General features: G+C 38.2%; 1 protein-coding gene across 5 annotated transcripts in view; it reads left to right on the plus strand.

Moving 5' to 3' along the window:
* LOC124595846 (serine/threonine-protein phosphatase 2B catalytic subunit 2-like) overlaps positions 1 to 15,402 on the plus strand; it is a 773,882-nt gene extending 758,480 nt beyond the window's left edge. For 3 of the 5 annotated variants that reach the window (XM_047134751.1, XM_047134752.1, XM_047134748.1), the window contains 4 exons: positions 6,060 to 6,138; positions 7,177 to 7,274; positions 8,481 to 8,696; positions 11,304 to 15,402. In XM_047134751.1, coding sequence (XP_046990707.1) covers positions 6,060 to 6,138; positions 7,177 to 7,274; positions 8,481 to 8,668 — 365 coding nt within the window. In that variant the 3' untranslated portion in view covers positions 8,669 to 8,696; positions 11,304 to 15,402. Of the gene's footprint in view, positions 1 to 6,053; positions 6,139 to 7,176; positions 7,275 to 8,480; positions 8,697 to 11,303 lie in introns of all 5 variants that reach the window. The other 2 variants (XM_047134749.1, XM_047134750.1) reach the window with 1 other exon arrangement.
* The last annotated feature ends 341 nt before the right edge of the window (positions 15,403 to 15,743 follow it).

Below are 15,743 nucleotides of genomic sequence, written 5' to 3' on the forward strand. Positions count from 1 at the left end.
TCAAAGGCTTTAGGAACACTGTGCAATGCTTTATAACAACAAATGGCCTCCGATGAGCGTGACGTGACAAGTGTTTAAATTAGATTCGTTTGAGCAGTTGAGAGTGGGCTCTTGTGCATGCGCAGTTGAGTCGCGTATGAGTAGTACCTTCTCCCGCTTCTGGTTACGGAAGTGTGGCTGGGCGCAACTACTTAATATTGTCCCTGTTCGGAAATATCGTAGATCCGGGGCTTATGCACAGAGCAGTCTGAGTTGTGGTGGGGAGGTGGGTCGTCTCCACGTGACTTGTGTTTACGTTCAGTGATTTTGTTGTTTCCTCTTTGTTTATTGCTCTCATGTTAAATAATAACAAAACGGATTTTTGTGGCCGGGAGCTATCAAAGGAATTAAAATACTGCAGGCTAAAATATGTTAATAGTTACAGATTTTATTTCCACCTTTGACAGTCAAGCATTAATTGCCTTACAGAACAATGAAGTTATTTTTGCCGGTTTGCTAAAGAAATTTGGCTTTTATTAATCCTTTCTACTGAGGCAGTCAATTTATTTGAAACGAAGTGTTTAATTACACACTATTGGCTGCTTTCAACTGTTTGCTGCATTTCAAGTGCACATATAATAATTCCAATCCCAAAGAAAGCAGGTGTTGACAGATGTGAAAATTACCAATCAATCAGTTTAATAAGCCACAGCTGCAAAGTACTAACACGAATTCTTTACAGACGAATGGAAAAACTAGTAGAAGCCGACCTCGGGGAAGATCAGTTTGGATTCCGTAGAAATACTGGAACACGTGAGGCAATACTGACCTTACGACTTATCTTAGAAGAAAGATTAAGGAAAGGCAAACCTACGTTTCTAGCATTTGTAGACTTAGAGAAAGCTTTTGACAATGTTGACTGGAATACTCTCTTTCAAATTCTAAAGGTGGCAGGGGTAAAATACAGGGAGCGAAAGGCTATTTACAACTTGTACAGAAACCAGATGGCAGTTATAAGAGTTGAGGGACATGAAAGGGAAGCAGAGGTTGGGAAGGGAGTAAGACAGGGTTGTAGCCTCTCCCCGATGTTATTCAATCTCTATATTGAGCAAGCGGTAAAGGAAACAAAAGAAAAATTCGGAGTAGGTATTAAAATCTATGGAGAAGAAATAAAAACTTTGAGGTTCGCCGATGACATTGTAATTCTGTCAGAGACAGCAAAGGACTTGGAAGAGCAGTTGAACGGAATGGATGGTGTCTTGAAGGGAGGATATAAGATGAACATCAACAAAAGCAAAACGAGGATAATGGAATGTAGTCGAGTTAAGTCGGGTGATGCTGAGGGTATTAGATTAGGAAATGAGACACTTAAAGTAGTAAAGGAGTTTTGCTATTTGGGGAGCAAAATAACTGATGATGGACGAAGTAGAGAGGATATAAAATGTAGACTGGCAGTGGCAAGGAAAGCGTTTCTGAAGAAGAGAAATTTGTTAACATCGAGTATAGATTTAAGTGTCAGGAAGTTATTTCTGAAAGTATTCATATGGAGTGTAGCCATGTATGGAAGTGAAACATGGACGGTAAATAGTTTGGACAAGAAGAGAATAGAAGCTTTTGAAATGTGGTGCTACAGAAGAATGCTGAAGATTAAATGGGTAGATCACATAACTAATGAGGAAGTATTGAATAGAATTGGGGAGAAGAGAAGTTTGTGGCACAACTTGACCAGAAGAAGGGATCGGTTGGTAGGACATGTTCTGAGGCATCAAGGGATCACCAATTTAGTATTGGAGGGCAGCGTGGAGGGTAAAAATCATAGGGGGAGACCAAGAGATGAATACACTAAGCAGATTCAGAAGGATGTAGGTTGCGGTAGGTACTGGGAGATGAAGAAGCTTGCACAGGATAGAGTAGCATGGAGAGCTGCATCAAACCAGTCTCAGGACTGAAGACCACAACAACAACAACAACAACAACAACAACATATGGCATTATGCTATAATAAAGAACCAAACATGAGTACTGGTACTCCAAGAAAGTTTACATACGGATGTGCATTTTAAGCTGAATTATGCATTTTAGTATGGTTCGTGAAATCCTTTGATGTCTTGTTTCTTTTATGACATAATGTAAGATCTTATAATGTTTTACACGTATGAACATACTGGCTTCCTGCGTCATTGTAGCTGCGCAAGTGCGGTGACGCCTGTTATCTGGCACTCTCTTGCAACTGCTTATACAAACCTCTTTCTAACAGGTCGCGGGAAAATATTGTGAATGGTGGTTTGAAAAGCGTTACATTCAAAGCAGATTTCCTTTTATACAAGATGAACTATGTGCGAGAATGTACGATGAATTTATTAAATCACAAAGCGTTTGACTCTCATTTAAAAATCAACTCTTTGAGGATGACCATTTGGAAGAATTTCGAGCCCAGAAGATGAGACATTTGCGTCGTTATTAAAAATTTTACTGGCACATTTGTGTGATGTATCTCAACATTATATGTGGAAGCTTAGCTTCTCTTCCAACTTATTAATCTTCGAGACCAATATTATATGTGAATGCTATGTATATTAATTTAAGCCATTAACTTTTCTTATTTGTGTATTCGTGCTACTTAAGAGTGATCTTGCTATTGGCTGACTACATCACATGTCCTACTGCTGTCTTCAGCTGGCGAGATCACGTGCATGAGCTATGACGCGTACAAAAGCGCATCACAATCTCGATTTCAATGCTTCAGAATTTGACATGCGTTGTTTGGTGGAATTCAAATTTATACCTTCATAATACAAAAATATGCAGCGTACGTGTTGCTGCACATCAAAGGTCTTTCAAAAATGTGTTTTTTCCCCTGAGTTTCTTTTTCTAAAGTGCCGGGAAATTCTACATCGGCATATAAAACCATAAACATTCAAAGGATTGACGAGTTTTACAGTGCCGAGGAAGAGTATACTGTCACTTAACACGGAAAAAGTCTAGTTTCACCCAGGAGAAGGTGTATTTTTAACCACGAAATCCGGGAAAAACCCAGAAATTTTTTTTCCTTGTCCACATATACACCCTGAAATACTTCAAAAAATTTCCATCAAATTTTTACAGCTGAAGTATCATCACTTTTTATGCAGTGTGATATAGCTCCTCTGTTCATCCAATAAATGTTTGTGACAGGAACTTAAAAGAACCACCTAGCTTAAAAAACTCCACATTTGCTCCACAAGTACTGTGCGTCCTATGTGTAGTGTGGCACTGGCGTATCAAGGGGAGCCTACCATTCTTCACCACATAAAGCAGGTCCAGAAATCTGCAGCCAAGACTGTCACAGAATTGACAGAGACTTTGGTTGAGAACCCCTACTAGACTACAAACCAAAGAACCTCAATCAGTTCTGGGAACAATGCTGCAATTTAAGCTCTGCTTGCACCCTGCAAGTGGGTCCAGCAGTCTTCACCAGCTGCCTGTACAAAATGAAGATGGCGTTAGAACCCAAACAACAGATGATGTTGGGGCCAACATGAGCCACAACTTGCAGATGACTGCACCTTGCACTCTTGATAGCTGCCAGCAGAACCACCTCCACACCTTGGATGAAGCCCACCAGCAGACAAACATTGATCAACCATAACACCCACCAGCTACTATTGGTATAAACCCATCCAGGCGATAACAGCATCTCATGGTGAGGAATGACTGCTAGTCAGATACAAACACGGTCCATGTAGTATCAGTGAGGGTGGTGTCCATGTGTATGAGGAAGGCACATGATCTATCTGAGTTTGACAGGGGGGAGATTGTGATGTCCTGGAGACTTGGCATGAGCATTTCATAAATTGCACAACTTGTTGAGTGTTCAAAGAGTGCTGTTGTGAGTGTCTTTAACACATGGCAAAACCAAGGTGAAACCATGGGGTTGGGCAGCCACCCCTCATTACTGATGTCGGATGTCATAGGCTGGGCAGACTGGTAAAACAGGTCGGGCAGTGAACTATGGTGAAACTAACATCAGATGTCAATGCTGGGCAGAGGACAAGTGTATCTGAACACACAGTGCACTGAACGCTCCCAAAGGTGGGCTTCATCACCTGACAATTCATGCGTGAGCCAGTGCTAACACCATGACATCGGCAGCTATGGCTGAAATGCGGACATGGCCATTGGCACTGGATGTTGGCACAGTTGCAGACCAGTGCATGGCCTGATAGAGTCCAATGCCTTCATCATGCCAGTGGGAGGGCATTAATTCAATGTCTTCAAGGCGAACAGCTCTTTGACACCTGTATTGCATGATGGAGACAAGCTGGCAGCGGCTCCGTTATGCTCTGGGGAACATTCACATGGGCATCCATGGGTCCAGTGGAGCTCATCCAGGGCATCATGATAGTCAAGGAGTATCATACACTGGCTACAGATTGGGTAGACTCCTTCATGGTGGTCATGCCTCCCAATGTCAGTGGCATTTTTCAAGAAGATAATATCACAATGCCAGGAGTGTGATGGAGTGGTTTGAGGAACACAGTGGCAGGTTCCAGTTGATATGCTGGCCCCACAATTCACCAGATCTAAACCTTACTGACTAGATTTGGGATGCGATGGAATGTGTTGGCAGAGCTCGTTGCCCGCTCCCTGGAATTTACAGGAATCAAGTGACTTGTGTGCTCAGATGTGCCAACTCCCTCCAGCAACCTACCAAGGCCTCATTGCTTTTATGGCATGACGTGCCACTGCTGTTACCTGTGCTGATGTTGGACATACTGGCTATTAGGTAGGTGGTCATAATGTTATGGGTGACCAGTGCAGAAAGCACACATTGGGTTTCTTTATGGCCCTGGACATTGGTTCCCTAAGGAACTCCATAACGCACCTAACATTTGAGCTTCTGTCAACTAGCAGACTCCTCTCCCCGTGTGCCTGTTCAGACTCTGCTGATGGAAGGGCCACTTGTCCACTCACTGGGTGAACTGATAAAGACAACTGGCCAGCCTCCACATCGACTCTCTGCCTCAAGTGACGCGAATGCTTTACCTTTCACTGCTCAACCTGTGGTGAGGGCAGATCCACCGCATTGGGTACACTGTGGGCTACACTTTATCTTTTTTAATGTGTTATCTTAAATTTGGAAAGGAACTTGACTTCATGAATGATCTTTGACTTTCAGTAATTTACCACTGAATGATACAATTATGTTACATATTTGGTTGAACGAACTTTTTTTTAGTAATGTTCTTTTTGTCTTTAGCATTTAGTAGGACTTTTTAATATATTCTGAACATGTAGCTTATTTTAGAGAGATGAATTTAAAAAGATGACTGTGTCCAAATGTGAGTTTCAATTGAATGAAAGTTTGTATCCATTTTAATGTTGTCTGAAGATCTAATCATTTGTGATAGATGCAGCTATAAAATGGGTTGAAACATTGATATACTAAGTTGTTGTTTCAAAAGGTCCCAGACTGGTTCCCGAATTGTTCTGATTTTATGAACTTTAATGATGGTTAAAATCAGTATTAATGTAGACACTGAATTGAAATGGCGCTACTCTGTGATTACTGTGTTACAAAACTGTTATCAATAGATACACCTTTGGTTTGAATTCCATAGCAGTTCCTTTTCAGGGAAAGTGAACTTTGCACCATCGAATACTTTGCTGTATTTGAAAGCTGCAGTATTGTTTCCATAAATATCAATAATAACTAAGTTCACTCCTCACGAGCTGATGTTTCACATATTTTGCTTGTTTGCTTGTTTGCTTTTAGAGGGTGACAAGTTGTTACTAGACTGCTAATAGAATCCTTATTTTTAAAATTAGGTAACTTGCATGTATTGGAATGATTAAAAAAAAATTACAAGAGGGATATAGGTAAGACAGTAACTGGTAAATAACACCATCTCAGTGACTGATCTGCAGGACCATTATTTAATTTTTTTCTCAATGAATAGATGGTGTTGATCTCTTATAATATGCAGTTTTAGAATATACATTTATTATTTTGTTTTAGAATGATGTTTCTACTATGAATTTTGATTGAAAATATGATGTATACAAGTATTAATTACTAGTTTCATTTGTTTCAGGTGCAGCTGCAAACCTGAGGAAAGAAGTCATCAGGAACAAAATCCGTGCCATTGGGAAAATGGCGCGTGTATTCTCTGTTTTGAGGTTTGTGCAGTATAACTAAACTTTCTCTGCCAATTTTTGTTTTCCTTCCCCATACTCATTCTTAAATCTTTCCTTTTCTGTGTTACATCTTCATAGTTACATTTGTACATACATTGTGCGGGAGGAAATATAATGATATATGAAGCAATTACACCAAAATAAATATGGAGGACATACAGACTAACATTGTTGAGGAACATAAGGGTGCCCATTAATGGTCAAAGGGTGCTAACTTTTCAGATTAACAAATATGGCAAATAAAAACTGTGAAGGCATAGAGCTTTAAAGCATTAAATCCTTTGCTTAATGCTATCCTCATCTTCCTCACAGTCATCTAATAGGAAATGATCCCGTCTCATCATGTTGGCATTAACATATTATTTTCATGCTATTTAATTTCTTAAGGAAATGGTAGAATGCCTTCAGTCTCACTGCGGAAATACGTCAATAGTCACTTGTGCTTAGTTGTGAAAATGACTACCTTTTAGATAACAAAAGACAGTGTTGTTATGACTTGTATGCACTATCCAGCCAGCGGGTAAGTGGGATTCGTAGTCCCAAACTGTCAGAAGCATTTGCCATAATGTGTTTGTCAAGTTTGAAAGTCAGTATTGCATAACTCAAACTGAACAGTCTACTGATTAATAGAGAGAAGCAACCCTGTTGTATTTCAACCACTTGACAGACAGTACGTACCTTTTCTGTATTACATCTGAAAATACTGTGAAGATGGTCCAGTGATGTGTACTGTCATTTCGTGAAGACTACTGAGAATGCCTTGTCATTTGTGTACAGTTCATTGGAGAAGGAAAAAAAAAAAAAAAAAAAAAAGAAGAAGGGGGGGGGGGGGGGGGGGGGGAAGGGAGAGAGAGAGAGAGAGAGAGAGAGAGAGAGAGAGAGAGAGAGAGAGAGAGAGAGAGAGAGAGAAACTGTCAGGCATGCATATATCTTTCCAGGAAATAAATGGCTGAAACATTTATATCTGCAGTGGAACAAGTTGTAAATAAGATTATTGAAAGAAATTGTTTAATTTTTCAGGGAGGAGAGTGAAAGTGTTCTTCAGCTAAAGGGATTGACACCAACAGGCTCTTTGCCACTTGGTGCCCTCTCAGGTGGAAAAACTTCGCTTAAGAATGGTGAGTTGTAATGGCTCTCTTAAAAATATTTCTGTTTGATCAATTTACCAAATTAGATTCGTTTGTTGTGAAAACTTTTAAGAAAGTGTTCTATGTTATCATGTTATCTTTGGAATTACGTAACATGGGATACTATAATATCCGAAGTGACAGTATTGAATCTAGATGACAGAGAACGAAACATGAGACAGTAAAGATTATAGCATACAACATATGAGATTTCAATTCATGAAAGTGTCAAAATTTTTTAGAAGGGAAAAACTGTGTTTGCTCAGAAGTTTAACTTGCTTGGAGAGTTAAATGTGTTGCCCTTGTGGCTGGTGTCTTACCTTAAGAACTGACAGGTGATTTACACATTTTGTTGTTCCACTTCGTATCAGGGGAGGCAGATTCTGTTTCCAATTGCACACCCCCCTCCTCTCCCTTTACACATGCATACCTCCCCCTCCCTCTTTCCCCCTCCCTCCATCCCTAACTCCCTCTTTCCCCCTCCCTCCCTCTTTCCCCCTCCCTCCCTCTTTCCCCCTCCCTCCCTCTTTCCCCCTCCCTCCCTCTTTCCCCCTCCCTCCCTCTGTCCCCCTCCCTCCCTCTGTCCCCCTCCCTCCCTCTGTCCCCCTCCCTCCCTCTTTCCCCCTCCCTCCCTCTTTCCCCCTCCCTCCCTCTTTCCCCCTCCCTCTTTCCCCCTCCCTCTTTCCCCCTCCCTCTTTCCCCCTCCCTCCCTCACCCCTCCCACTCCCTCCCTCGCCCCTCCCACTCCCTCCCACTCCCCTCCCACTCCCTCCCTCGCCCCTCCCACTCCCTCCCTCGCCCCTCCCACTCCCTCCCTCGCCCCTCCCACTCCCTCCCTCGCCCCTCCCACTCCCTCCCTCGCCCCTCCCACTCCCTCCCTCGCCCCTCCCACTCCCTCCCTCGCCCCTCCCACTCCCTCCCTCGCCCCTCCCACTCCCTCCCTCGCCCCTCCCACTCCCTCCCTCGCCCCTCCCACTCCCACTCCCTCTCCTCACCTCCCCCCCCCCCCCCAAAGCACAACAATTAGTTCCACTGACTGATGATACCAGCCACTATTTTTATATGCAGAGCTGTTTTGTACTATTCCGGTAATTTTTCTGTTGTTGGACTGTTTTAGCCTTAGGAATATTATGAATTTTGTCGTGTAACGTGCTCAGTGTCTAACCTGAACTTGATCTGATTTTGGTGGTTCTACAGCCTTACAAGGTTTCTCACCAAATCACAAGATAACATCGTTTGCTGAAGCGAAGGGTCTGGATGCTATAAATGAAAGGATGCCACCAAGGAAGGATGCTCCGCCAACACCAGCATCTGAAGACAAAAAGCCACTGCAACAAGGAAACCAAACAAATAATTCGCATACAAACACCAATGCTCACTCGTGAGCTTATATGGTGAAAAGAATGATGCAAGGTGTGTGTGGTTTTGTGGATGTTTGAAACTAGTCTTTCGTAGTGACAATTTGTGTTTGTACAGCAGACTGAATTATGATGTGTCGTTGAAGTAATTTCAGATGTGAAGTGCATCCAGAGAGAAAACTAATGGTTTCCTTAGACTAGACAGAAAGTTATCAAGGGCCACTGAAAACATAACCATTCTCCTCTACTCCAGTGCAAAATTAACTGTACTTACAAACTAGATTCCCCACTAAATGGACCCTTCTTCTGGTGTGTTCCACAGGCATCTTTTCTCATCTATTACTAGTTCTTTTTCATTTTGCTTGTAACTGTTCATGTGATATTTAACATCATTCTGTTGTATCACATTTTAGCATTAATATGTATTCCACCTGCACTTACATTACTCAGGACATTCTAAATTACTTGTCTATTCATGTATTATACCCTCACCTTTGTCAGGATTTTGAATATCATATTATTCGTTAAATATGTGAATGCTGTTGTGACCGAGCGAGGCGGCGCAGTGGTTAGCACACTGGACTCACATTCGGGAAGACAACGGTTCAATTCCGCGTCCGACCATCCTGATTTAGGTTTTCTGTGATTCCCCTAAATCACTCCAGGCAAATGCCTGGATGGTTCCTTTGAAAGGGCATGGCCGACTTCATCCCCCATCCTTCCCTAATCCGATGAGACCAATGACCTTGCTATTTGGTCTGCTGTCGTGAAATTCACACACACTATGGAAAGTCTTGATTTTTCTTAAATTTTGATTCTTTTAACAAATGAAAAATCAGAACAGCCTCTATATTGCCATTATCCTTTCTGAAACCAAATCCATTGAGTGAGGTGCCACAGTAGTAAGACACTGGACTTCTATTCATGAAGAGAGTGGTTCAAATACCTGTCCATCCATCTATATGTAGGCAGTTAAATTGCTTAAAGTGAATGCCAGGATGATTCCTTTCAGAGGGCATGGCCGATTTATTTCCCCATTCTAGCTTGTGCTGAGTCTGTAATGACCCCATTGCCAGGATGTTAACACGTAATCTTCCTTTCTCCTCCTTTTTTTGAAACAAAGTTGGTACTTATCCTCCTTAAAATTTATATTTTATTCTTTTGTGGATTAGTTTAATTGACACTTGGTAAATATGATATGTCAAGCTGATTGCTTACAATTCAAAGATTAATTAGTGGTCATGATTACATCAGATTGGAAATCTAGGGGCATATTTTCAGTTTTGTAGTTTTTTGACATGGTGTCATACCATGTTCAAATTCCAATACCTCTTATTGCTTATATTAAATTCTGAGGTATGCTTTCAACCTCTTCTGACTTGATTATTAGTCCGTGTTCTGTGAAACACGGATAAACATTAGTGGTTATTCCTTCATCAACCTCCTCTTCATCTTTGATAACACTTTGGAGACAGTTCTTCTCCACTCAACATATTTTTAAATTTAATACTCCTCTACGTCATGCCAGTTAATTCTCCTTTTAATATTATTTCTTAATAATTTATACTCTGTTCCCTTAATATCATACGTTTTGCAATCTTTATTGATGATTTTTTTGTGTATGTTCTGCCTGTACTATTTTATTGTTTACTACATTCCATTCCTCTTTTGCTGAATTATCCTCAACACAGTTATGTAGGTTGTGACTGACTGCCTCAGAGAATTTTCAGCATTCCACTTTGTCACACACTGTTTTTCTTCTTTATTATTATTATTATTATTGTTGTTGTTGTTGTTGTTGTTGTTGTTATTTAATTCTAGCCTACTGTGCATTACTGTTAATTTCCAGTATTTAGCTATGTGTGTTACGTGTCTTCAAAAATATGCTTTGAAATTATAAATGTTAGTTTAATCATCATACATTCCAACTGAAGATACCTCATACCCCAGTCTTTGTGAAGACATTCTGTTGTGAGTTTGGGAAAGATGTTAGCCACCGCTTGCTGCAAAACCCAAGTCTCCTTCCATTCTCATTTCTTTCCTCCAGCACCTATTATTCATTCTTTTTGATGTTGTTTTCCTCTTTTATGCTGATGGTTCCTAATTGTCAGCTTGTTGTGTGGGCTTGCAAAACTGTACATTGTTCGTTGGTATTGATTTAGTTTGTCAATGGGAGAATAAACCTGTTGTAAGATTGTGAGAACTTGCCATTTTACTTTTATTTGCTTCTTTACTGTGCCAACTCTTGTTTCACAAATCAGTGATGCTGTTGTTGTTACCCTATAATCATCTGACCAAAGTTCTTTTTTTTCCCATTTCACTTAAGTAACCCTTACTAAATGTGACACAAGTCTCTCATGTCTCTTTTCATATCATCTGGCTTTCCCAACATTTTATGTTACAGTGTGTTAGTTTTATTTGCCTTCTAATAAACCATTTGATTTGTTGTGAGATGCTTTTATGACAGTTGTTTTTCTTCCACAGATGTACCTTAAATTAAGGGACTCGTAACAGAATTAATTTGTATATGTGTACTTCCATAAGGTGATACGAACAATAAAATTAGGTTCTCAGAATGTTTCATGGTAGACATTTATCACGTTGTGATGCTGATGGTGATCTGCACATATGAAAACTTTAACCAAGTGTTTGTGGTTTTCAGGTGGCAGTCTTTGGCTGGTCTACTCTTCTGTGAGCGGATGTGCCTGCTCTTTGACACCCTGCTCCCTGCCCTCCCCTTTATCAGTAGGTTATATACCATACCGACAATGTGAGCGCTACAGAAAAAGCAGGTGTAAAGCAACACGTTGGCAATGGGAACACTAGCATCTCTGTATGCATCTCTTGCAGTGATACCTTCTTCTATTTTTAAAGTAAATGGCAAGGTGATAAGTTCCAGTCTGTATGAGAGAAAGAGAGATGGATCACAGTTTTCTCAAGAGTTAGCCTCTTTTTCTAATTGTATTCATTTGTGTATTTGAAGAGTCATTACATCCATATATAAAACAGTACTTTTTGACATTTTTTGTATATATTACAGTAATAAGGAAAAATATAAAGTTTCCCTATGTGTTATTTAAATAATATCACACACACATTGTCAGTCATTTATTTTATGATTTTGCTAGTGTTTTAGACTTGTCTTTTGTATATATATATATCTATAAACACAATTCAGTAAGAAACTCTTTTAGATTTAGTAGATGTATTCATTTTAATATTAAAATGTTTCATGCATGCAGCATGAGAGTATTAAAAATGCTAACTCTTACAGGACCCTAATCCCTCTCTGTCTCTCACTTGTGTAACAAGGGTAAAGCACCCTTGTGGATTATATTGACAGTCAATTATGGTTCATCATTTGGTGTAGTCATTAGAAACAATTCTGTATATGGCCGTGTATTTGAGTTGTTGCGTATATATACAGAATAAAGGCATCATCATTACATCATGTTATGATGGTAACAAGTTGCCAAATATACAGAATTGTGTTCTTGTGAAAATGTTAGCAGTCTTTTGTCGGGTTCTATGTTTCAAATCAAATTATCATTACCACAGGTACAGATATTAGGGAAATTAAGCAATTCCTGCATTGTGTAGATCAAATGTATGGTGCAAACCATTCTTATATATGTATTACTGTTTCCATTGCCTTAACAAAAGTTGTAAAAAGTTCAAGGTAATGAAGAAATATTAATGAATCATACCATTTCCTTCATTACATACCTTACATTTTTTGTGTGTATTCCTTGCTAGAAAAACGGAAAGAAACAAAAAAAGTTGCTGTTTACTACCATGTTGTACTTATTCGTTTTCTTGTACAAACCATGTTACATAATTTTGTTAGGGCTTATGCGGTCCTGACTACACAGTTTTATTCTAAGTGGTGTGTGTGTGTGTGTGTGTGTGTGTGTGTGTGTGTGTGTGTGTGTGTGTGTGAGTAATGTGTACTAATGTCCCTCGGAAGAATGGTGGTGCATAGCATTATGCTACATTTCATTTGAATGGATGATAGAGTAACTAGACTTCTAGGAGGATGTTATTAATGTTTTGTTTCCTATGTATTTTCTCCATGTTCTATGAACTTGTTCCCATAAAATTAATTGAATTGTTATACTGAAGAGTTATTTACATTTTTATACCTGTGTATGTTAACTGTATATACAAATATATATATATATATAAATACATATACACAAACTGTTTTTAAGTGATGTTTGTGCTCTTTGTAGAACTCTTGTTAGAAATGTTGTTTTCAATCTTGGATCAAACCATCTGTAATGTGCAATTGTGACTCTTCATTGTTGCATATTATGAATGAAGCATGCATGTGAGTGAGTGCTTGTGGTACACATAATTAAAGACAACTGTAAATATGAATTCAGATTCTTTAAATGCGTCTCAATATAGTGGTAAAAAATAAATATAATGTATGTTTTCAGAGTGCCGAGGGACAACATTTCTTTGTAAAATAAGGAGAAATGAAAATTAGTAGGAAAATTTTTTCCCCATTCATAATTGAGTAGAATAATTCTTCCTGTCTGTTCTGATGCCAGTCTGTTTTTACTTGGCAGGAACAATATCTAAAAGAAAGTAGCTTATGCGTTATTTTTTTTTTCCTTTGCCAAAAGGCAGAATGCCGTACATTCTGAGAATAACCAACATTCATTAAGAAGACTTTACTGTTCTCTATTAAAGCCTTCAATATACATATTCTTGGAATACATTTAAAGAAATTATTGCTTGAATGTAAATAAAACACGCCATAATTTTATTTTTAGAGCTCCAGTTTGATGTGAAATTGGAGTTGTTATTTTCTACATAACTATCTGTGTAAAGAAAGGAATCTACTAAGACATTTTATAGAGGAAAATATTTTCAGTAACTATGATACTTCTGATTTGTAAACACTAATTCCACTACATTCACTTTACTTCATGTTATAATTCATAAGTATTCAGATACATCTTGAAGTCGGAGTACCATAAATATCTTCCTGTGATTTTTTTTTTTTATTTTTTTAGTGAAGCCAGTTCAGCACACATGTTTATTGTACCTTGTAGACCAGACTGAAGTGCAAAAGAAATGGATGCTGGTAATCAGATAGCATTTCATGTCTGTCGTTAAATCACAGGATGAAAGGAATTTCAGAAATAAATCAAATAAATTAAATGCTTTTACAATCCACAATAAAATGGTACCTTTATTATCATGATGTAATTATGTTTGATAACAGTACTGCATTCATTCAAGGGACTGTTTTCATGGGTGTGTGATCATCTTGCCGACATTGTTGATTATATAAGTGTTATTATTGCTATATAAATATATATATTTATTGCAAGATATTGGGAAAAGAGACATTATCAAAGATCTTGAAAGCTCCTTCCTCACCTTTAATTTTGTTTTACTTGTTTTGTTCAGTGTGTATAAAATGACTTTAAAAGCAATTGACATACATGTATTTAAATCTGAATAATGATAGTGTTCTGTTGAGTCAGTATATGAATAAACTAATAAACCACTTTAAAATAATAATTTAGTATCTACACTTTCATAATAAGTTTTATTTATAATTGAGCCTGACCTGTATTTATTTAATTTATTCGAAAACAAGTATCAGATAATATTTACTTTTCTGTTGACTGCATAAGCATAACCAGAAAAAAAATAGTATCTGTTTCATGAAGTTGCTGTTCACATCCTTCCATTACAGGATCAGATTTGTGTTTGTGAAAATTTTTATTTCATACACAGATTATTGTTTGGAAAATCTTTATTAACAATGAGATGGGGTTTTATGATTGATTTAAAATGAAGAAACTCATATTTACTACACTTTGTTATATATCACTTTGATTGACTGTACTTTTTTACCTTTTTAAATTCAGTTGTGTGTTTCATCCCTTTTACTTTTGATTATAACATTTGTGTAAGAATAAATCAAAGGAAGGATTCCAGAAACAAGATTTTATGATGAAATGAAACAATACATATGAAAGAAAATTCTGATCATTTTTTACGGTACTCTTAAATGCTTATGAGTAGATCTAATAATTGATTGAGAGCTACATGATAACTTTTTCTGAACTTTTCATCACTAATGGGAACTTGAATTACAGTATATAATTACGTGGTGAATCTCTCTCTCTCTCTCTCTCTCTCTCTCTCTCTCTCTCTCTCTCTCTCTCTCTCTCTCTCTCTCTCTCTCTCTCTCTCTTTTTCTCTCCCTCTCTCTCCTCCCCCCCCCCCCCCTTTCTTTTCTGCCCTAGACTCCCTCTCCAGATTCTCCTTCCTCTTAAAACTGGAAGTTAACAGTTAATCAATTCAGTCATTCACTTCTAATTTTTGTAACTGCATTTGAAATTGTGTTTTCACCTCATTTAGTTGCATGGAGTGCCCTCTCTAATGCAGAGAGAGAAATTGTTAACAGTAAATAGCTTCGAACTTAAATGGGAGCAAATATGTATCCTTATTTTTGCTTTCACTCATTTGAAACTTACATTCAAGTATCTTATAATGATTTACTATGTAACATCTTCAATATTTATTGATGAATCATCATGTAATATTTTATCAATTTAAAAGCATAAAAGCACATAATTTTCGTAATTGAAATCGGTTTGTACCGTGTACGGAAAAGTGTTGAATATGAAGGAGAGGGGATTGGAGACATGCTACTCCATTATATTGTATGTCAACAACATCAGAATTATTTTGCCCAGATGGGTATAAACAATTAAAGAATAACATTTTTGAAAGTAATCTTATCTTCATTCCTTTATCTAGTACTCCAGCTGTTTTGTTTCCCTTGGCTTCTTCTTTGTCTTTACTTCCCGGTACACGTTCTGCCATCTCTCTTGAAATCAACTTAACTCTAACACATGCACCATTTTATTGTTCTTCCAGAAGAACTTATCCTTCATTATTCCTTTGGCTGTTGTAATCTTACCTATTATGTTTTTCATTTTCTTGTGGCTCCTTATTATTTAATTTATTCTTAACTTCATTATGCTTCTATTTCTGTATAGTTCACATCTATCACTGGCAATTCTGTGTATAAGCAGGCATCCTATGATTATTAAGACAATTAACTAATTTG

This window comes from Schistocerca americana, chromosome 2 (genome assembly GCF_021461395.2).
Source record: "Schistocerca americana isolate TAMUIC-IGC-003095 chromosome 2, iqSchAmer2.1, whole genome shotgun sequence".
Lineage (NCBI taxonomy): Eukaryota > Metazoa > Arthropoda > Insecta > Orthoptera > Acrididae > Schistocerca > Schistocerca americana.